We start from the raw sequence: 24,866 nt of genomic DNA, 5'->3' as shown, positions 1-24,866 counted from the left end.
CAGCTTGTCACAGGCGAGTAACGCTCGTGATTGGGCTGGGGATGTTGTCTGAATGAGACTGCGCTGTTTCACATCTTGGACATCGCTGTCACTTCTCCAAACGTATCTCAAGGTTTTCAATGAAAAACTGAGGTTTCGTAGGTAGAAAGGAAACCGCATCAGTTCTGCTACAGACTAATAACCGAGGCAAATATGGCTCTCTGCGTTCTGTAGCCCTACGTTCCTCCCATGGTGTAGCGAAAGAGGGAAACGATTTAGGGTCATACCTGTCGACATTGTATTCGATCTTGCCCTTCTTAGAGACTGCTGGTTCCCGAAGGTCACCAGCAAGAAATGACTTAGTCCGCTTCATTGCGGGTCATTCGCCCTGATGCCACCCACTTAGATCAGGGCTGCCCCACTGGCGCCACCCAGCCACAGCAAAAACCAATTGGCATGGTGGCTGTTGCAGGGAGTCCTGATGCCTCAGGAAGACAGGCATCTACCCCTTGGTATATGTGGGGAGTTTACAGCTCAGACATCAGTAGTGCGATCCCTGTGTTGTCATGGGGCAACCACCAAATGGACACATGACAGCCCCTCCACAACGGACTGGGTACCCTGCTGGATACTGAGTGCAGAGAAATCCAGTAATGTCATGGGGGCGAGAGGGACAGGAGACAACGAAAGAAAATGACATAGCCCGGGAAGTGTCCTCGCCCAAATAGTTGAATTGCAGGTGGAGATGCAAAGCCATGACAGGATATTCAGGAGATCGAATCTAAGGGCACTAGGCAGCCGAAGTGTCTGAGCGGTTCTAGGCGCTACAGGTTGGAAACGCGGAACCGCTACAGTCCCAGGTTCGAATCCTGCCTCGGGCACGGATGTGTGTGGTGTCCTTAGGTTGGTTAGGTTTAAGTAGTTCTAAGTTATAGGGGACTGATGACCTTAGAAGTTGAGTCCCATAATGCTCAGAGCCATTTGAACCATTTTCTAAGGGCACTATGGAAAACTCGTGCACTATGTAGTGTGTCCTTCCCAATATGGCCCGCACTTCTGTAGAATTTTGAAAGTGGCATATCAAACCATAGAATGGGACCTAAACTCATAGGGCCGAAAAGTGTGAGACTCCTTTTAGTCGCCTCTTACGACAGGCAGGGGCAAGTAACTGAGGATAACATGTGTGTTCACTGTTGCCACGAAGGATTGTCATGGACATACGTTGCAATTATTGAGCATAGTGCTTCACCATTTTTAACGATTACATGGCGAGAGCAGCGCCGGGTATGGTACAGTTTGTCACCCGTCAACAATCAGACTGTTACCATGTTACTTACTAAGCAGTCAAATGGCTCTGAGCACTATGGGACTTAACTACTGTGGTCATCAGTCCCCTAGAACGTAGAACTACTTAAACCTAACTAACCTAAGGACATCACACACATCCATGCCAGAGGCAGGATTCGAACCTGCGACCGTAGCAGTCGCGCGGTTCCGAACTGCACGCCTAGAACCGCTAGACCACCGCGGCCGGCTACTAAGCAGTCGTAGTGTTAATAAATATACAGTTACATTGACTGAATGTTAGTGACTCATTGTCGTTACAAAATAGACGTTTCATCTAATCCCAGTTTTTCAGAGTAAGATATTATGAAGTGCTAGTAAGGATTTATAAACACCTATATTCAGTTTAGTATTATTATGTGTAAAAAAAATAATTTTTTAATTTATACTTGTTCCAAACCATAGAACTGTAAACAACTACTAAGTGTTTCCTTTTTATGTAATCTCTACCTATTTGTGCCTTTAAGTATGACCTGACGTCGTTTATTTCAAAGTTATTGTTATGTTCATGTAGCTAATTGGTGGAGCATTCAGATAGCGCTGCTAAATATCATCAATGCTGCTAAATATCATCAATGTTTGTTTACATTCTGAGGTTCGTTCTGAATCAATATTTCTGAGTCAATGAGTGAACTTCTTCGACTTTTCAGGTAGTACAGTCAATCATTGCAGCTCAAGTTTGTTTGATTTACATAAATTGTGGAGGGTTTCCTTCTATTGTATTTTTTCTTCGTTACCTTACATTAAGAGGAGGGAAGATCTGCAGTGACCTCTGCAGTAATGAGCCAGGTTCTTCACCTAAATAACGATTTTCGCTGAAGTAATAAAAGTCAGGGGATAGCTCCCAATATCGCGTCGGACCTCCTTTTGCTCGACGTAGTGCAGCAGTTTAGTGTGGAGTAGACTCAACAAGTGGATGGATGTCTCATGCAGAAATATTGAGCCACTTTGCCTCTATAACCGAAGATAATCGCTAAGGTGATGCCGGTGTAGGATTTTGTGCACTAACTTACTTCATGCCTCATAAATGTTTGATGTGATTCATGTCCGGTATTTTGGCTGACCAAATCATTCGCTTTAATTGCCCAGAATGTTCTTCAAAACAATGGCGACTCGGTACATAGCGCCTTGTCATCCACAAAATTTCCATTGTTGTTTGGAATCGTGAAGTCCAGGAATGGCTGCGAATGGTCTCCGAGTAGCTGAACAGATATATTTTCAGTCAGTAATCGGTTCCATGAACCATGGACCTTGGCGTTGATTGGGAGTTTTGCGTGCCTCAGTGATACAAATAGCCGTACCGTAGGTGCAACTACAACGGAGGGGTATCTGTTGAGAGGTCAGTCAAACGTGTGGTTCCAGAAGAGGGGCAGCAGCCTTTTCAGTAGTTGCAAGGGCAACAGTCTGGATGCTTGACTGATCTGGCCTTGTAACACTAACCAAAACGGCGTTGCTCTGTTGGTACTGCGAACGGCTGAAAGCAAGGGGAAACTACAGCCGTAAATTTTCCCGATTGCATGCAGCTTTACTGTATGATTAAATTATGATGGTGTCCTCATGGGTAATATATTCCGGAGGTAAAATCCCCATTCGGATCTCTAGAAGGGGACTACTCAAGAGGACGTCATTATCAGGAGAAAGAAAACTGGCGATCTACGGATCGGAGCGTTGAATGTCAGATCTCTTAATGGGGTAGGTAGGTCAGAAAATTTAAAAAGGAAATGGATAGGTTAAAGTTAGATACAGGGGGAATTAATGAAGTTTGGTGGCAGGAGGAACAAGACTTTCGGTCAGGTGAATGTAGGGCTATAAATACAAAATCAAACAGGGGTAATGCAGGAGTAGGTTCAATAATGAATAAAAAAATAGGAGTACAGGTAAGCTACTACACTCCTGGAAATGGAAAAAAGAACACATTGACACCGGTGTGTCAGACCCACCATACTTGCTCCGGACACTGCGAGAGGGCTGTACAAGCAATGATCACACGCACGGCACAGCGGACACACCAGGAACCGCGGTGTTGGCCGTCGAATGGCGCTAGCTGCGCAGCATTTGTGCACCGCCGCCGTCAGTGTCAGCCAGTTTGCCGTGGCATACGGAGCTCCATCGCAGTCTTTAACACTGGTAGCATGCCGCGACAGCGTGGACGTGAACCGTATGTGCAGTTGACGGACTTTGAGCGAGGGCGTATAGTGGGCATGCGGGAGGCCGGATGGACGTACCGCCGAATTGCTCAACACGTGGGGCGTGAGGTCTCCACAGTACATCGATGTTGTCGCCAGTGGTCGGCGGAAGGTGCACGTGCCCGTCGACCTGGGACCGGACCGCAGCGACGCACGGATGCACGCCAAGACCGTAGGATCCTACGCAGTGCCGTAGGGGACCGCACCGCCACTTCCCAGCAAATTAGGGACACTGTTGCTCCTGGGGTATCGGCGAGGACCATTCGCAACCGTCTCCATGAAGCTGGGCTACGGTCCCGCACACCGTTAGGCCGTCTTCCGCTCACGCCCCAACATCGTGCAGCCCGCCTCCAGTGGTGTCGCGACAGGCGTGAATGGAGGGACGAATGGAGACGTGTCGTCTTCAGCGATGAGAGTCGCTTCTGCCTTGGTGCCAATGATGGTCGTATGCGTGTTTGGCGCCGTGCAGGTGAGCGCCACAATCAGGACTGCATACGACCGAGGCACACAGGGCCAACACCCGGCATCATGGTGTGGGGAGCGATCTCCTACACTGGCCGTACACCACTGGTGATCGTCGAGGGGACACTGAATAGTGCACGGTACATCCAAACCGTCATCGAACCCATCGTTCTACCATTCCTAGACCGGCAAGGGAACGTGCTGTCCCAACAGGACAGTGCGCGTCCGCATGTATCCCGTGCCACCCAACGTGCTCTAGAAGGTGTAAGTCAACTACCCTGGCCAGCAAGATCTCCGGATCTGTCCCCCATTGAGCATGTTTGGGACTGGATGAAGCGTCGTCTCGCGCCGTCTGCACGTCCAGCACGAACGCTGGTCCAACTGAGGCGCCAGGAGGAAATGGTATGGCAAGCCGTTCCACAGGACTACATCCAGCATCTCTACGATCGTCTCCATGGGAGAATAGCAGCCTGCATTGCTGCGAAAGGTGGATATACACTGTACTAGTGCCGACATTGTGCATGCTCTGTTGCCTGTGTCTATGTGCCTGTGGTTCTGTCAGTGTGATCATGTGATGTATCTGACCCCAGGAATGTGTCAATAAAGTTTCCCCTTCCTGGGACAATGAATTCACGGTGTTCTTATTTCAATTTCCAGGAGTGTACAAACAGCATAGTGGACGCAAAATTGTGGTCACGATAGACACGAAGCAGACGCCTACTACAGTAGTACAAGCTTATGTGCCAACTAGCTCTGCAGATGATGAAGAAATTAAAGAAATGTATGATGAAATAAAAGAAATTATTCAGATAGTGAAGTGAGACGAAAATTTAATAGTCATGGGTGACTGGAATTCGGTAGTAGGAAAAGGGAGAGAAGGAAACGTAGTAGATGAATATGGATTGGAGGGAACAAATGAAAGAGGAAGCCGCCTGATAGAATTTTGCACAACTTAATCATAGCTAACACTTGGTTCAAGAATCACAAAAGAAGATTGTTTACAAGGAAGAAGCCTGGAGATACTGACAGGTTTCAGATAGATTATATAATGGTAAGACAGAGATTTAGGAACCAGGTTTTAAATTGTAAGACATTTCCAGGGGCAGATGTGGACTCCCACCACAATCTATTGGTTATGAACTGTAGATTAAAACTGACGAAACTGCAACAAGGTGGGACTTTAAGGAGATGGGATCTGGATAAACTGACTAAACCAGAGGTTGTACAGAGTTTCAGGGAGAGCGTAAGGGAACAATTGAGAGGAATGGGGGAAATAAATAGAAGATGAATGGGTAGCACTGAAGGATGAAGTAGTGAAGGCAGCAAAGGATCAAGTAGATAAAAAGACGAGGGCTAGTAGAAATCCTTGGGTAACAGAAGAAATATTGAATTTAATTCATGAAAGGAGAAAATATAAAAATGCAGTAAATGAAGCAGGCAAAAAGAAATACAAACGTTTCAAAAATGATATCGACAGGAAGTGCAAAATGGCTAAGCAGGGATGGATAAAGGAGAAATGTAAGGTTGTAGAGGCTTATCTCACTAGGGGTAAGATAGATGCTGCCTGCAGGAAAATTAAAGAGACCTTTGGAGATAAGAGAACCACTTGTACGAATATCAAGAGCTCAGATGGATACCCAGTTCTAAGCAAAGAAGGGAAAGCAGAAAGGTGGAAGGAGTATATAGAGGGTCTATACAAGGGCGATGCACTTGAGGACAATATTATGGAAATGGAAGAGGACGCAGATGAAGATGAAATGGTACATATGATACTGCGTGAAGAGTTTGACAGAGCATTGAAAGACCTGAGTCGAAACAAGGCCCCGGAAGTAGACAACATTCCATTAGAACTACTGGCAGCCTTGGGAGAGCCAGTCCTGACGAAACTCTACCATTTGGTGAGCATAATGTATGAGACGGGCGAAATTCCTCAGACTTTAAGAAGAATATAATAATTCCAATCCCAAAGAGAGCAGGTGTTGACAGGTGTGAAAATTACCGAACTATCAGTTTAATAAGTCACGGCTGCAAATACTAACGAGAATTCTTTACAGACGAATGGAAAAACTAGTAGAAACCGACCTCGGGGAAGATCAGTTTGGATTCCGTAGAAATATTGAAACACGTGGGGAAATACTGACCCTACGACGTATCTTCGAAGAAAGTACAAATGGCAACTCCGCCAATGCACTCCGCTTTTATATCTTGTGTACGCTCTACTACCGCACTCTTCTGCAGCTGGAGGAATAGTAGCAGTGTAGGCTACCCGCCATAATAAGGCAGGCAGTACATCGTGAAAACATTCGTACGAAATGTGTCCACTCGTCTCATCGGTAACCTCAGCGTTTACTGACATATTAACATAATATCACAAATTATATAATTTTTCTTTTTCCTTTTTTCATACTTGTGATTTAGCAAAGGATTAAAATAGCTGCATGTTGACTTCCAGTCATAGCAGATCAGATTGAAGTATCATTCAACTGAGATACCTTTGCTGAGTGGAGACATGAGGTGGTACTGAATGGATGCTCCTCCGGCGCTTTGGCCGAGTATGGTGACTCGCTGGGGGTCGCCCCCGAACGCCGCGATGTTTCTCTGCACCCAGCGAAGTGCCTCCGTCTGATCCTTTAGTCCCATGTTTCCAGGAACGACTTCATCACCAGTGCTTAAGAAACCTACAAAAAATGCCACTGCTTAACATTGCATGCCACAATATATCCAGCCAACATTACATAAAACAATGCATGAGTGGGTGATACATGATTCATGAGCGTTATCATTTATTTAAGAGATGTTCCTCTTCAGTAAACTGAAATGTGTCCTTCTCATATATTAACGGTCGTTATAAAAAAACCAACACATCAGTGTATCTACCACAAAGAAAACACGCACTTTAATAACTTTTCTGAGGTACTGACCACACTGTTTATTACTTCCAAAATCACCTTGCGATTTCCGTCATTTCCAAGGCTATAAAATACAATACAAAACTGGTATCAGAAAATGTTGTAATATGTTACATTTGACCATTGATTAGAGACAAAGTATAAAGAGTAAACTAGTTGACTATGGTTTTTTAGTTTACCAGTGCTATATCGTAGCTGTGTTTGGAAAGTACCAGAGCTCCAAGCGCTAGTAGAAAGCACTGATGCTCAAATCGTTATAGGCACTGAAAGCTGGCTAAAGCCGGATATAAGCTCAGCCGAAATTTTTGCGAAGAACCCAACGGTGTTCCGAAAGGATAGGCTAAACACTGTTGGCGGTGGCGTGTCTGTTGCTGTCAGAAGTAGTTTATCTTGTCGCCAAATTGAAGTAGAAACTTCCTGTGAGTTAGTATGGGAAGAGGTCCTTGTTGGCAACCGGAATAAAATAATAATTGGATCATTTTACCGACCTCCGATTTCAGATGATACAGTTGCTGAAAGGTTCAAAGAAAACTTGAGTTCTATTTCAAACACGTACCCGACTCATAAGATAGTAGTTGGTGGTGACTTTTATTTACCCTCGATATGTTGGCGAAAATAGATCTTTAATTCCGGAGGTACGCATAAAATATCATACGACATTGTGCTAAACGCATTCTCTGAAAATTATTTCGAGCAGTTAGTTCATGAGTCCACGCGAATAGTAAACGGTTATAAAACACACTTGACAAATAATCCTGAGTTAATAACGAGCATCAAAACCGATTCAGGGATTAGTGAACACAGAATTGTCGTAGCGGGATTGAACATTGCAATCCCAAATCCTCGAAAAATAATCGAAAAATATACCTATTCAAAAAAGCAGATAAAAATTCACTTGACGCCTTCCTAAGAGACAATCTCCACTCATTCCAAATTAATAATATAAGTGTAGACAGGGGTGGCTTAAATTAAAAGAAATAGTATCGGCAGCAATTGAGACATTTATACCAAATAAATTAACAAACGACGGTGCTGGTCCTCCTTGGTACACAAAACGGGTTAGAACACTGTTGCAGAAACAACGAAACAAAGATACCAAATTTAAACAGACGCAAAATCCCCAAGATTGGTGATCTTTCACAGATGCTCGAAATTTAACACGAACTTCAATGCGATATGCCCATAACAGTTTCCACAGCGAAACTTTGGCTCGAAACCTGGCAGAAAATCCAAAGAGATTCTGGTCGTATGCGAAGTATGTTTTCAGCAAGAAACAGTCAATGCCTTCTCTGCGCGACATCAATGGAGATACTATCGAAGACAGTGCTGCCACAGCAGAGTTACTAAACACAGCCTTCCGAAATGCCTTCACAAAAGAGGACGAAGTAAATATTCCAGGACTCAAATCGAGAACAGCTGGCAACATGAGTAACGTAGTAGTGAAGCAACTTATATCACTTAATAAAAGCAAGTCTTCTGGTCCAGACTGTATACCAATTAGGTTCCTTTCAGAGTATTCTGATGCATTAGCTCCATACTTAACAATCATATACAATAGTTCGCTCGACGAAAGATATGTACCCAAAGACTGGAAAGTAGTACAGGTCACACCAACATTCAAGAAAGGTAGTAGGAGTAATCCACTGATTTACAGGCCCATATCGTTAACGTCCATATGCAGCAGGATGTTAGAAAATATATTGTGTTCGAACACTATGAATTACCTCGAAGAAAACGGTCTATTGACACACAGTCGACATGAGTTTAGCAGACATCGTTCCTGTGAAACACACCTAGCTCTTTATTCACATGAAGTGTTGAGTGCTATTGACAAGGGATTGCAGATCGATTCCGTGTTTCTGGATTTCCAGAAGGCTTTTGACACTGTACCTCACAAGCGGCTCGTAGTGAAATTGCGTGCTTATGGAATATCGTCTCAGTTATGTGACTGGATTTGTTATTTCCTGTCAGAGAGGTCACAGTTCGTAGTAATTGACGGAAAGTCATCGAATAAAACAGAAGTGATCTGGCGTTCCCCAAGGTAGTGTTATAGGTCCATTTTCTGTTCCTTATCTATATAAACGATTTTGGAGACAATCTGAGCAGCCGTCTTCGGTGGTTGCAGATGACGCTGTCATTTATCGACTAATAAAGTCATCAGAAGGTCAAATAAATTGCAAAACTATTTAGAAAAGATATCTGAATGGTGCGAAAGTTGGAAGTGGACCCTAAAGAACGAGAAGTGTGAGGTCATCCATATGAGTGCTGTGGGGGAGGCTAACCAAAGACTGCGTTTTATTGGCAGGACACTTGGAAAATGTAACAGATCTACTAGGAAGACTGCCTACACTACGCTTGTAGAATACTGCTACACGGTGTGGGATCCTTACCAGATAGCATTGACGGAGTACATCGAAAAGGTTCCAAGAAAGGCAGCACGTTTTGTATTATCGCGAAATATGGGAGATAGTGTCACAGAAATGATCAGGATTTGGGTTAGAAATCATTCAAAGAAAGGCGTTTTTCGTTGCGACGGAATCTTCTCACGAAATTCGAATCACCAACCTTCTCCTCCGAATGCGAAAATATTTTGTTGACACCGACCTACATAGGGAGGAACGATAACCACGATAAAATAAGGGAAATCAGAGCTCCTACGGAAGGATGTAGGTGTTCATTCTTTCCACGCGCTATACGAGATTGGAATAGTAGAGAATTGTGCAGGTGGTTCGATGAACCCTCTGCCAGGCACTTGAATGTGATTTGCAGAGTATCCATGTAGATGTAGATGTATGTGAATAACATACAATTGTTCATTAGACACATTGTACATCGTCAACATTCTTAGTCTTGAGACAAGTTCAGACTGCTGCCAAGGGACAAATTGGAAACCAAGTGCACCAAACCGTTAGTCAGTTCTGGATACGCGGCATACGCTGCATGTGTTTGTTTACATCTGTGTTTCCATCGATACACCTTGTAAACCAATTTTATCACTAAACTATTCATGGAAAATAATTTTAAAATATTTTACAAAAAGGTATTTCTTTACAAAACAATAAGTAACCGACCTTTTGAGAGGTCGGAAATAAACTTACTGCAAATAAACTACCATCATCAGCGAAAGTTCATAAAAACCGTCGTATAAGAATTTACGAAGTCTAGAAATACCAGTTGAGGCATATGTCATTGACTTATGAGGAACAGGTGGTGCCCATGCACTGCTGTTTTCGTCAATGAGAGCAAATGTAAGTATACTGAAATTCAACCAATCTGAGAAGGCCCAATCTAGGAACTCCGTATACCAATTCCATTAAAAGAATATGACAACCATCTCAGATTTCCTTGTCTACATCCCTTAACCCTTGGCGGAAACAGCAATGCATGGGCACGACCTGTTCCTCATAAGTCAAAGCCACATGTTTCAACTGGTATTTCTAGACTTCGTAAATTCTTATAAAATGGCTTTTGTGAACTTTCACTGATGCTATTAATTCATGCGCTTGAGTTAAGGGTGATTATAATCAAAGTTAAACTTTCAAAACGCTATAGAAACAACACCACTGGTCAGAATGACGTCAAATTGCAACTGAATATTATGTGTCAGAATACGTAAATGAAAACACCTGTCATGCGCACGACCCATTGAAGTTGGCAAAAACACGCCCGGTTCCTCGTCTCGCGCCTGCGACGTTCGCCATGACTATCGCAATGCAGGATCGCGCTCTGCTTGTAAAGCTATCTTACAAGAATGATGACTGTGCACACGTCGCTCTGCAGAAGTTCCGGAAACTGAAGGGTTTGAAGAAAGATGTTGGTTCGATGACTGCCTGGGCCTCGAGAAAATGGTTCAAAAATTCGAAAATACGGGTTTTTTTGGTGCGCAACCTGGTAGAGGGAGGAAACGAAGTGATTCGCCAGTGGAAGCAGTGGTCACAGCGGTGCAAGAGGAGACGAGTGGTGGTTCAAATGGCTCTGAGCACTAACTAACTTCTGAGGTCATCAGTCCCCTAGAACTAAGAACTACTTAAACCTAACTAACCTAAGGACATCACACACATCCATGCCCGAGGCAGGATTCGAACCTGCGACCGAAGGGTCCCGCGGTTCGAGACTGTAGCGCCTAGAACCGCTCGGCCACTCCGGCTGGCCGAGTGGTGGTGTGCAAACGTGTAGTGCAGGGAGAATTGTCCGAACATTGGACATACCCATAAGCACGGTGGATAAAGTCCTACGAAACATCCTTCTTTGCAATCAATTCAAAATTACAATATGCATGAGTTGCTTCCTGTTGATTTGCCAGCAAGGGTGACACTTGCTTTAGAATTTCTTGCTCGCATGGAAGTGGACAATGATTGTTCTTGGAAGATTTTGTGGACAGACGAAGCCCACTTCCACCTGACAGGATATGTCAATACACAGAATTGTCGAATATGGTTAACGGAAAATCCGCATGCAAATTAACCAGTACCATTTCATCCTGAAAACGTTACTGTGAGGTGCGGATTTACCGCATCATTTATCACAGGGCCATATTTTGTCGAAGAGACCGATGCTTCTGGTCTTGTTACCTGTACCGTCACTGGTAAGCGCTATGAGTGTCTTTTGCGCAACCACGTCATTCCAGCTCTCCAACAGCGTGGATGAGTGGATGGAATCATTTTTATGCAAGGTGGCGCGTCTCCGCCCATTGCAAATCCAGTTGCTGAAGCGCCATTTCGGAAACGCTGATATTATCAGCCGCCATTTCCGTACGGCCTGGCCGTCCCGATCACCTGAGTTCTGGCTGTGGAGCTATCTGAAAGATGATGCTTTCAGTATTCCGATTGCAAACGTAGCTGCACTGAAGCCACGCATTCCGTAACACATTGTTACCGTGACCCCGGAAACAAACCAATTGTGGTACATGTTGTTTCTCTATTTCAACTAGTTACACAAAACGGTGGACAGCATACTGAACAGGTTTGCGGCCAGTCACACGGAAATTAATAATCCGATTTGATTTTGTTTAATGCTTTTTATGCGGTTTTCGGCCTCGAAACAATTAAAAACCGATTTTTCCCGTGTGATGTGACATGAATTTGCCGTAGTGGATGGGCTTACGCCAGCCGCGGTGCCCGAGCTGTTCTAGGCGCTTCAGTCCGGAATCGTGCGACTGCTACGGTCGCAGGTTCGAATTCTGCCTCGGGCAAGGATGTGTGTGATGTACTTAGGTTAGTTAGGTTTAAGTAGTGCTAAGTTGTAGGAGACTGATGACCTCAGATGTGATGTCCCATAGTGCTCAGAGCCATTTGAACAATTTGATGGGCTTACGTGACTTACGCCCATGCACACTGTGTAGTACAGTTTGTTTAATGTCAAACGTACACCTTAGGCATTGTTGTATGATTCATTTGTCATTTTCAGTCGACCACTATTAAATTATGATGCTTACAGCGCTATCTACTGCTACATTTTTGTAACTATTTATTTTTCTTCTCCGATAATATTTCGTTGTGACTTGACGTCATTCTGACCAATGGTGTTAATTTCTACAGTGGTTTGGAGGTGTAACTTTAATTATAATCACCCTGTACACACAGAAATATATACCATTTGTAAAATATTGTAATAGTATTTTCCATGAATTGTTTGGTAATGAAATTGTTTTATAATAAGTAACGACGAAAACGCAGTCATAAGAATACAAATGCAGCGTATACCGCGTATGCAGCGCCGCCTAGCGGTCTCCACTTGGCTTCCAATTTGTCTCTCTGTAGCACTTTGTACTTGTCTCGTGATTGACATTGCTGACGAGATACAAGGTTCCCAATGAACAATTTTATATGATTTACAAAACTCTGGTAAGCTAGAAATCCATGTTCTACTCATTATACTTTGGCTCTAATCAATGTTGAAGTGTAACATATTTTCACGTTTTCTGATACCAGTTTTGGTTGTATTTTATGGCCTTTGAAAAGGGTGGAATATCGAAACGGGTAAGATGATTTTGCAAATAATAAAAAGTGGGGTCCAAACTTCAGAAAAGATATCAAAGTTCATCCAAATGGCCGCTTCGTTTCACAGCATTTTCATGCAGCTACAAAGGAAGTATTGCCGCAGACTGCGTTCATACCTCTTGGTGGGGATCTTATTATAGTGGAATAACGACACCCATAAGTTCTTTTTTAATATTTATCAGTCATTTTTAATATTCTTTATATTTCATAGGTGCATCTATTGTAACACATGTTTCCTAACGTAGCTGCATGAAGATGTGATTTATATCTCGTGTTCAGTGTAATGTATGGCAGAATAATGAAAGTAATAACTACGATACAAATAAATACACCTGTTTGTGAAGATGAAAATGAGGGAGATAGAGGTAGATAGATTTAGGTTGCAGATGTTGATGGCAGTCGATATCTACATCTACATCTACATCTATACTCCGCGAGCCACCTTACGGTGTGTGGCGGAGGGTACTTATTGTACCACTATCTGATCCCCCCTTCCCTGTTCCATTCACGAATTGTGCGTGGGAAGAACGACTGCTTGTAAGTCTCCGTATTTGCTCTAATTTCTCGGATCTTTTCGTTGTGATCATTACGCGAGATATATGTGGGCGGTAGTAATATGTTAAACATCTCTTCCCGGAATGTGCTCTCTCGTAATTTCGATAATAAACCTCTCCGTATTGCGTAACGCCTTTCTTGAAGTGTCCGCCACTGGAGCTTGTTCAGCATCTCCGTAACGTTCTCGCGCTGACTAAATGTCCCCATGACGAATCGCGCTGCTTTTCGCTGGATCATGTCTATCTCTTCTATTAATCCAACCTGGTAAGGGTCCCATACTGATGAGCAATACTCAAGAATCGGATGAACAAGCGTTTTGTAAGCTACTTCTTTCGTCGATGAGTCACATTTTCTTAGAATTCTTCCTATGAATCTCAACCTGGCGCCTGCTTTTCCCACTATTTGTTTTATGTGATCATTCCACTTCAGATCGCTCCGGATAGTAACTCCTAAGTATTTTACGGTCGTTACCGCTTCCAATGATTTACCACCTATGGCATAATCGTACTGGAATGGATTTCTGCCCCTATGTATGCGCATTATATTACATTTATCTACGTTTAGGGAAAGCTGCCAGCTGTCGCACCATGCATTAATCCTCTGCAGGTCCTCCTGAAGTACGTACGAGTCTTCTGATGTTGCTACTTTCTTGTAGACAACCGTGTCATCTGCAAATAGCCTCACGGAGCTACCGATGTTGTCAACTAAGTCATTTATGTATATTGTAAACAATAAAGGTCCTATCACGCTTCCCTGCGGTACTCCCGAAATTACCTCTACATCTGCAGATTTTGAACCGTTAAGAATGACATGTTGTGTTCTTTCTTCTAGGAAATCCTGAATCCAATCACAAACCTGGTCCGATATTCCGTAAGCTCGTATTTTTTTCATTAAACGTAAGTGCGGAACCGTATCAAATGCCTTCCTGAAGTCCAGGAATACGGCATCAATCTGCTCGCCAGTGTCTACGGCACTGTGAATTTCTTGGGCAAATAGGGCGAGCTGAGTTTCACATGATCTCTGTTTGCGGAATCCATGTTGGTTATGATGAAGGAGATTTGTATTATCTAAGAACGTCATAATACGAGAACACAAAACATGTTCCATTATTCTACAACAGATTGACGTAAGCGAAATAGGCCTATAATTATTCGCATCTGATTTATGACCCTTCTTGAAAATGGGAACGACCTGCGCTTTCTTCCAGTCGCTAGGTACTTTACGTTCTTCCAGCGATCTACGATAAATTGCTGATAGAAAGGGGGCAAGTTCTTTAGCATAATCACTGTAGAATCTTAAGGGTATCTCGTCTGGTCCGGATGCTTTTCCGCTACTAAGTGATAGCAGTTGTTTTTCAATTCCGATATCGTTTATTTCAATATTTTCCATTTTGGCGTCCGTGCGACGGCTGAAGTCAGGGACCGTGTTACGATTTTCCGCAGTGAAACAGTTTCGGAACACTGAATTCAGTATTTCTGCCTTTCTTCGGTCGTCCTCTGTTTCGGTGCCATCGTGGTCAACGAGTGACTGAATAGGGGATTTAGATCCGCTTACCGATTTTACATATGACCAAAACTTTTTAGGGTTCTTGTTTAGATTGTTTGCCAATGTTTTATGTTCGAATTCGTTGAATGCTTCTCTCATTGCTCTCTTTACGCTCTTTTTCGCTTCGTTCAGCTTTTCCTTATCAGCTATGATTCGACTACTCTTAAACCTATGATGAAGCTTTCTTTGTTTCCGTAGTACCTTTCGTACATGATTGTTATACCACGGTGGATCTTTCCCCTCGCTTTGGACCTTAGTCGGTACGAACTTATCTAAGGCGTACTGGACGATGTTTCTGAATTTTTTCCATTTTTGTTCCACATCCTCTTCCTCAGAAATGAACGTTTGATGGTGGTCACTCAGATATTCTGCGATTTGTGCCCTATCACTCTTGTTAAGCAAATATATTTTCCTTTCTTTCTTGGCATTTCTTATTACACTTGTAGTCATTGATGCAACCACTGACTTATGATCACTGATACCCTCTTCTACATTCACGGAGTCGAAAAGTTCCGGTCTATTTGTTGCTATGAGGTCTAAAACGTTAGCTTCACGAGTTGGTTCTCTAACTATCTGCTCGAAGTAATTCTCGGACAAGGCAGTCAGGATAATGTCACAAGAGTCTCTGTCCCTGGCTCCAGTTCTGATTGTGTGACTATCCCATTCTATACCTGGTAGATTGAAATCTCCCCCTATTACAATAGTATGATCACGAAACTTCTTCACGACGTTCTGCAGGTTCTCTCTGAGGCGCTCAACTACTACGGTTGCTGATGCAGGTGGTCTATAGAAGCATCCGTCTATCATATCTGACCCACCTTTGATACTTAACTTAACCCAGATTATTTCACATTCGCATTCGCTAATAACTTCACTGGATATTATTGAATTCTTTACTGCTATAAATACTCCTCCACCATTGGCGTTTATCCTATCCTTGCGGTATATATTCCATTCTGTGTCTAGGATTTCGTTACTGTTCACTTCCGGTTTCAACCAACTTTCCGTTCCTAACACTATATGCGCACTATTTCCTTCAATAAGAGATACTAATTCAGGAACCTTGCCCTGGATACTCCTGCAGTTTACCAATATTACGTTAACTTTTCCTGTTTTTGGTCTCTGAGGACGGACGTTCTTTATCAACGATGATAATGTCCTCTCTGGTAAGCCGTCAGGTATTTTATCGTTTCGCCCAAGGGGGGGTCCCTCTAACCTAAAAAACCCCCTTGTGCACGCCACACGTACTCTGCTACCCTAGTAGCTGCTTCCGGTGTGTAGTGCACGCCTGACCTGTCTAGGGGGGCCCTACAGTTCACCACCCAATAACGGAGGTCGATGAATTTGCAACCATTATAGTCGCAGAGTCGTCTGAGCCTCTGGTTTAGACCCTCCACACGGCTCCAAACCAGAGGACCGCGATCGACTCTGGGCACTATGCTGCAGATATTAAGCTCAGCTTGCACTCCGCGTGCGATGCTGGTTGTCTTCACCAAATCAGCCAGCCGCCGGAAGGAATCAAGGATGGCCTCAGAACCCAAGCGGCAGGCGTCATTCATTCCGACATGTGCTACTATCTGCAGCCGGTCACACCCAGTGCGTTCAATAGCTGCCGGAAGGGCCTCCTCCACATTACGGACGAGACCCCCCGGCAAGCACCCGAGTGCACACTGGCATTCTTCCCCGACCTACCCGCTATTTTCCTGAGGGGCTCCATAACCCGCCTAACGTTGGAGCTCCCTATAACTAATAGGCCCGCCCTCTGTGACTGTCGGGACCTTGCCGGAGAATCGGCCACTGGCCCAACAGGCGAGGCATACTATGGTGGCTCGGAAACGATGTCATCACCACTAGGAAGCACCCCGTACCTGTTGGAAAGGGGTAAGGCAGCCGCCACGCGGCCAGATCCCACCTTCGCCTTTCGGCCAGGCACGCGCGGGCCCACCACTGTCCGCCATTCACCCTGGAGTGATGGCTGACCGGTAAGATGCTCACTGCCGGAAGACGCAGTGACATCAGGGGTTCCATGTGATTCCAAGGCCACCGAAGTAGGCATAGGTCTCACCACAGTTGCCCCAACGCCACTACGAGCCGACGCCTGCGCCTCGAGCTCGATGAGCCTAACAGACAAAGCCTCCACCTGCCCCCGAAGAGTGGCCAATTCTCCATGCGTCCGCTCACAACAACCACAGTCCCTACACATGACTATGTTTACCCTACTCTATACGGTGACAAATATCAAGGGATAGGAGAGAAATAGATGCAAGTGCATTTTAGAAGAACACTTGAAAGTGCTGGAATAAAGGTGATTAAGAGTTATGAAAGGCAAGACGGCACGACCAACTGGAATGGAAAACGGAGAAGAAAAGGTAATGCAGATTTAAATTTTGTTCAACAAATAAATATGGCTGTTCTATTACTCTGTAGGACAGAGAAGAGCCACATTGTGATAAAAGGCGGACAATCTTGTTCTAAAGGCGGACAATGAAAACTGAATTGAACTTTGAGAATGTTTTCGTTTTGCAAAGGGAATCAGTCAGCATACAAGGGAAGTCAGATCTCGGATATAATCAAGAAAGGACAATCGGTATCTCACATGTGACGTGATGTAATGATGAATGCTCCCTGAGAAACTGATGAAACGAAATAAAAATTTCTTGTGTTATTCGCGCTGCTTCTCAGATCGCAAGCATCCTAGCTGTACGCCTGAGTCACTGTGTTGTAGTGTCATTTTGAAAAATGTGCAGTTATCTGTCATGCTTAATGGCAAGTTATTGTTAGTGTCACTTTGTTGAATTCCATACCTCATGCACCAGTTGGGTTTGTAACACTTATATCGATTAGGAGTAGGTTTTTTTAGGTAACTGTGTAACTGCAATTTATGAAGCGTGCAATCTGTGCCGTTTGAACTCCTTAATGTATGGCAAGACAATAAAACTTCTGTAATGTATATATGAAAAAACCAAAAGAATGTGTTGAAATTTTAAATTATTATAATATGATTATGTTTATGAAAGAAGTAAATTTGTTAAAAGCTGGTAATTGTTTAGGACATTCGTATTTGTAACATGTATACGCTGTACTGAAGTCGCTCCGCAACGAAAGTGGCATCGTGCGATGTAAAATGTGAGTTAGGTGGTCGAACTGAACGGCTCCTTTGTATGAACGGCACGTAGTATGTGGCTGGCCTTAGCACGGTATGCTTCGACGATGCTAAGAGAGGCAATTGGAAGCTGCATCAGAAGGAATTTGCCTCTGGTGTGGATCTGGCTATTATTTGGTATTCGCGGAATAATGGAGTGGTTCTAATATTTTGAAAATCCGACGCCAAGAAGAGATATTATAGAGCATTCGCACATCAGTTGTGGTGAGTACAGTTAGCCGCAATTTCGCCTGCCACTAATCTTCGCCACTGCTTCACGGACTTCACACATTCAGTTACGTAATGTATAATAGGTATGGACCAGTTAATTTGTGTGTTGTTTCAATAATAGTCACATAAAACGTCGATTCGTGTACTTCAATCCTGATCACTAAGCTACGCACTGTCCTCACCTAAGTCCTACTAAAACCGAGTATGCTGATTTAAATGAACAATTCTGGCATTCATGTGTTTAAAACTAATTTTTTTCTACATTCAAAGGGGGAACAAAAGTTTAAGTAAGAGGGAAATTTGGATGCTTTGTTTATGGACTGTTGTTGTTGTTGTAGTCTTCAGTCCTGAGACTGGTTTGTTGCAACTCTCCATGCTACTCTATCCCATGCAAGCTGCTTCATCTCCCAGTACCTACTGCAACCTACATCCATCTGAATCTGTTTAGTGTATTCATCTAAGGGTCTCCCTTTACGATTTTTACCCTCCACGCTGCCCTCCAATACTAAATTGGCGATCCCTTGATGCCTCAGAATGGACTACTCCAAGCGAAATTGTTAAGGTAGGAAGTTTAAGTACAAAAATTTAAAGGTCAATCAATACCAAAGTGACAATCTTAATTATTTAAAATCTAAAACCATAAAAGATAAGTTGGGTATGCTTTTCTTAAAGTCTCTTTAGTTCATTATAAGATATAGTTTTGTAGGATTACAGTGCAAGATTGTGTTAATATTATTGCCAAGAATACCTGTTCACAGTTGATTAAAGTACAAGTACATATAAATCTTTAATGAACCAATTTGCTGTAGTACTATTAGAAGTGAAGTTATGCACATTTTCAAAAATAGTGTAGTAGTGGTACGCATTATGAATGGTTCCTTTTTAAGTTAATTAATCCCCTTGTTGCATTTTATTACCTTGCAAAGTAATTTAAGTGAATGATTAGCTTTTAGATATAGTTTTACATTTGCAATAATCAAAGAACCCAGTGAAAATATACCAGTTTATGGGTCCCCATCACATTGCCCTCCTATTAAGAAAAAATGAACTATTACTGTTACTAAGGAAAACTGCTGTATGCAGTGGAGTTTAAACAGTGTATTTAACATGTTATTCATCTTTATTTGTGTTAGACATGCCAATCAAGATAGAAATCCCTCATGTCCCAAATTTGTTTTGCACTTCATGCAGTGATGTTTCAGCGTTTTGATTAGGTAATGCTGTTGATTGTGGCCGTCATTAGTCGGTGCAATTTTGCTAGCCATTATTTACTGGTTTGTCTGTTATTGGTAACTGCTACTACACACAGTACAGAATGCATATTGTCAATTTGTATCCTGTTTGCTATTTAAAGGAAAATCTCAACAAAAGTAACTTCAGTAACTAATATCCAGTTTTCTCAGACATATATATTTTGCAAATTAATGTGCCTAATTATACTGACGACCGTTTATTTTTTTCATTCATTTATTATTTTACCACTTGTGTTAACTCACATGGTTAAGGCCCGTTTGGTTTTACTCTCAACTTTACAAAATTCTAAATTATAGTCCGATACCCTTTTCCATAAGACACACGCACGGTCAAACTTTGAAATCCTGTCAGAGAGTAACATTAGCGTGTTTCAAGGCACGTTAGTGTTATACATAGCTTTTCCCGTGACAGAACTAAAGGTTCAGTCTTTAGGGACTAGTGTTTAGTTTTTCTTGTTTGCGAGCAGCGGACATGGGTTGCCTAGTAATAAACTGTACACCCTAGTTCTGCTCAATTAGGGAAATCCCTTTACCATATCTGCGTGTTAAGCTATTTCTTTATGGCAATGAGATGTTTCATCGTTGGGCTAAGGAGCCTGTGACAGTGACTACAGTTACGCTACCAGCTCATCCTCTTATTATGCAATGAACAAATTGTTAAATTCTCCATCCGATTTGTCACCTCAGAAGTTGGTATTATTCTTTGATGTATGAACTATCTTGCCGACGTTGATTACGGTGCGTTAAGCTGCATAGATGGTTTTAAAACCCCAAAATAAAATGGCTGGAACTGTCTTTTCCATTGATTTAACATACCATTGTTGTCCATCGGTCTTTTTAATGTATGTTCAAACCGTACAGATAATCAAGGGAAAGAGAGAAATGTATAGTTTGAAATCTACTTGCATCAAAAATATCTCGCAGAATGGGATACAATCCCATTCTGCCCCACCTCGTCCCGCCTCAAGTGCACATTTCATTTTAAAAACTACTATGAGAGCATAATAATCGTCAAATTTAAACGTGTTACTTGTTTCATGGTCGTTATATTTTTCCAAATTTTAGGAGAGACCATTATGGCCGAAACATTTACAGAGAGATAAGTACATTTTAATGCTGAATTGTATAGGAAGTAGCTGATTCTGTATGTAATACCATCAACAAAAGCCAAACGAGGATAATGGAATGTAGTCGAATTAAGTCGGGTGATGCTGAGGGAATTATATTACGAAATGAGACACTTAAAGTAGTAAAGGAGTTTTGCTATTTGGGGAGCTAAATAACTGATGATGGTCGAAGTAGAGAGGATATAAAATGTAGACTGGCAATGGCAAGAAAAGCCTTTGTAAAGAAGAGAAATTTGTTAACATCGAGTATAGATTTAAGTGTCAGGAAGTCGTCTCTGAAAGTATTTGTATGGAGTGTAGCCATGTATGGAAGTGAAACATGGACGATAAATAGTTTGGACAAGAAGAGAATAGAAGCTTTCGTAATACAGAAGAATGCTGAAGATTAGATGGGTAAATCACATAACGAATGAGGAGGTATTGAATAGAATTGGGGAGAAGAGGAGTTTGTGGCACAACTTGACAAGAAGAAGGGACCGGTTGGTAGGACATGTTCTGAGGCATCAAAGGATAACAAAGTTGGCATTGGACAGCAGCGTGGAGGGTAAAAATCGTAGAGGGAAACCAAGAAATGAATACACTAAGCAGATTCAGAAGGATGTAGGTTGCATTAAGTACTGGGAGATGAAGAAGCTTGCACAGGATAGAGTAGCATGGAGAGCTGCATCAAACCCGTCTCAGGACTGAAGACCACAAGAACAACAACCATATGTTTTTGGAGCCGCGCACAATCTGATTACTATCAAGACGTTCTTGCGTCGAATCACCATTCTCAACGTTGATTTCGTTGAAGCTACTGCTTTGAATTATGCTTGGCAAAGTAAAGTGTCAGACCATCACACTTCTTCAGTGATGTAAGGGGTTCAGCGGTATACAACTCCACAGGATCTCATGCAATGCAGGAACGACACGCTGTTAATGGTAACATTCCCACGAGATAATGTGAAGGCTGGAAGCAGATGCTGTTTTAGAGGAGCTGTCTCTCAATTCTTTTCATTCCACACTCACTCGTACCCATATAGATACGACTGTCTCGACTCCTCATAACAATTCGGCGGAAGGCAACAGCAGCATACCACATACTATAGACATGTACTTTGCATAGAGCATCGAAGCGAGATTCCTGCACGAAGCTAATCCTCACTGGCTGACGGTAGGACTCATTTTGACGACGGCAGACGATAGAATGAGGTACAAAGCTATTTCACACCCGTCAGCACTAAATCCGCACTTCTTACGAAATCTCTGCGGGAGTACGATCTACCTATCTGTGCTCACCGTGCGCGAGTACCTACACTTCATTCGTCAAGGATTTCAGTCTGTGACCGCTTAAGAATTTGGAACACACTCATGATTTCGAACGTTTTCGAAACTTTCTTGCTTACTCTTCCTTTAAAATGATGAGAGGGGAAAAGTTTATTGCTTACAACATTTTCGCTCTTCATGCAGTAAAAAGTACAGTGTGAAACATGGCGTTTCGTTTTGTTACTTCTTTACTACCAGCTGTATTCGCGACACATTTTACCAGCAGCATTCACATATATCACTGAATCGAGCAGGCAAATTATCATTGCCCGACACATATTACAAGAGATAAACACAGATGCGTGAAAATCAAACTGAGATGATCATAGAGAAGCGCCGGAGGAGCTGGATAGCCAGAGGGGCAGGAGGAGATGGACTAATACGACACCGGAATAAACGCATATGCGAGTCACATCGGGCACACAGCTAGTGTTGTACATAAAAATTAACATCACAAGTGAAGGAAACTGCAAAATACTTACCGAAAAGTCCAAGGCGATAATTTATGGTCACGAAAACAACGTCGTTGTCGACGAAATAGTGCGGCACGCCGTTGGTGCCTTGTCCCGATGTGAAACATCCGCCGTGGATCCAAACTATAACAGCCTTCAGAGTATCGTTCTGCGACGGGGTCTGCAAATCCATACGCAGTTGTTACAGTTATAATATCATACAAATACACGAAAGAAACACTTTTTCGTAGGACTGTACCGTTTAAGTTTCTAACACCAGCAATATTTTTGGGTAAATTAAAAACAGAATTACGCTAGAGCCATATAATACTTACACCTGGTCCATAAACATTGAGGTACAGACAGTCCTCGATTCCGACCCCTCCCCCTGAGTACTGCGTGCATCTCCACGAGACCTTGAGGGCATCCCGAATCCCAGTCCATACGTCATGCTGCACTGGCGGCTGTTGAAGGAACGCCACAATACCTTAAAGTAGTTCCTCATTTCAACATAGCCTATAGATTTGTCTGAAGTGAAAAGGGAGAGGAACGGGTACTATTAATACTGGAAATCAAAGCTAGCAGATATAATAAATCTTCATGAGGGCCTGACGTACTGTTGCAGTTTACACTTGTATAAATATTTCCTGGGTGCTGAAAGACTCAGTATTTCACATTCTGGCACCATACAGCAAAACTTCACTGACGAAAAATATCGTAACACCAAGAAGGAGCTATGCTATAGAAACGGAAGTTGGGAGGCTTCTCTCTACATCTAAAAGATAATGCCAATTCAAATTTCGCGCCAATCGGATAACAGTGGCGCTCGTAGCACTATTATGAGGATGCAAATCTGATTTCCTTTAAATATGCGTTTAACTGTCGTGAGTTTTAGTTACCTCTGAGAATGGGCGGCCGACCGGGGTGGCCGAGCGGTTCTAGGCGCTGCAGTTTGGAACCGCGTGACCGCTACGGTCGCAGGTTGAAATCCTGCCTCGGGCATTGATGTGTGTGATGTCCTTAGGTTAGTTAGGTTTAAGTAGTTCTCAGTACTAGGGGACTGATGACCTCAGAAGTTAAGTCCCTTAGTGCTCAGAGCCATTTGAACCATTTGAGAATGGACATGGTAGGTTGATTTTAGTCAAGAATGCCTTTAAGGCGACAAGAACTCCTTTATCAACACCTTACCATGTTCTAACAAAGCAGTGTAATAGGACTATGCGATACTGTAAGTACCTTTTGCGATATTGCAGGAAAACTTGGCAGGAATGTGGTCACTGAACACGACAGCTGGCAGCTGTGGTAACGAGAACGTACGGTCACAAGAACACCGGGCTCCGGGAGGCCACGTGGGGCTATAGAGAGTGAAGACCATCGCACTCGGCATATGGCTTTGGCGGATCGTACTGCGTCTGCAGCAGTAATTTGAGCAGAAGTTGGCACCAGAGTGACACAACAAACTGTTACAAATCTGTTACTTCAGTGACAACTTCGAGCCAGACGCCTTGTAACGTGCATTCTACTGACCCCTAACCACCGCCATACCGTCTTCAGTGCTGTCAAGCGAGAGCTCACAGGAGGACAGGGTGGATGTCTTTTGTGTTCCATGATAAAAGCTTGTTCTACGCCGGTGCCAGTGCTGGAACTGTATTGGTTACAACGAGGCCGCTTGAGGGCCTGCAACCAGTCTGTCTGCGTGTTAGGCACACGGGACCCACACGTGGGTTTATTGTCAGGGCTGCGATTTAGAATGACAGCAGCAGCACTCCCGCCGTTATCCCACCCACTCTGACTGTGAAATCGTATATCAGTTTGGTGATTACACCTGTTGTGCTGCCATCCATGGGGATGTATTCCAACAGGATAACGCTCGCCCACGTACCGCTGCTGTAACCCAATATGCGCAACACAGCGTCGACGCATTGTCTTGACTTGCTCGACCACCAGAGCTGTCTACAATCGTGCATATATGGGACATCATCGGACTACAACTCCAGCGTCATACAGAAACAGCATATTCGTCTCTGTACTGAACGAGCAAGTGAAACAAGCGTGGAATTCCTTCCCACAAAGTGACATGCAGCACCTGTACAACATACAACACAATGCATGCACGTCTGCATGCTTGCATGCAACATTCTGGTTGTTACACGTGTTATTAATGTAACAGCATTTCGCCTTTTGCAATGGCTTACCTCGTGCTTACATTAACCTGTGATTTTGCGGTTTGGTCACTCAAATATGTTACCTAGACAAATGTATTACCGACATTTCATTTCTCTGTATTAATTTTGTTTTGATATTGCGATTTTTTCCCGACTGTGTAATTAGTAGGTAAAGGACTAGTCCACAAAGTAAAATAAACGGCAAGCAATAT

The 24,866-nt window shown here is 43.2% G+C and overlaps 1 protein-coding gene across 1 annotated transcript in view; it reads right to left on the bottom strand.

Annotated features, from left to right (window-relative positions):
* The window catches only part of LOC124596359 (esterase FE4-like), a 109,918-nt gene that overhangs the window by 18,163 nt on the left and 66,889 nt on the right, over positions 1 to 24,866 (bottom strand). The window contains exons 3-5 of the mRNA XM_047135467.1: positions 22,825 to 22,953; positions 22,520 to 22,670; positions 6,464 to 6,649 (exon numbers count right to left, since the gene is read on the bottom strand). Of these exons, the coding sequence (XP_046991423.1) occupies positions 6,464 to 6,649; positions 22,520 to 22,670; positions 22,825 to 22,953 (466 nt within the window). The remainder of the gene's footprint in view (positions 1 to 6,463; positions 6,650 to 22,519; positions 22,671 to 22,824; positions 22,954 to 24,866) is intronic.

This window comes from Schistocerca americana, chromosome 2 (assembly GCF_021461395.2).
Source record: "Schistocerca americana isolate TAMUIC-IGC-003095 chromosome 2, iqSchAmer2.1, whole genome shotgun sequence".
Taxonomy (NCBI): domain Eukaryota; kingdom Metazoa; phylum Arthropoda; class Insecta; order Orthoptera; family Acrididae; genus Schistocerca; species Schistocerca americana.
Note: the sequence above shows the minus strand (reverse complement) of the source record. Positions and strands in the feature narration are given on the sequence as shown.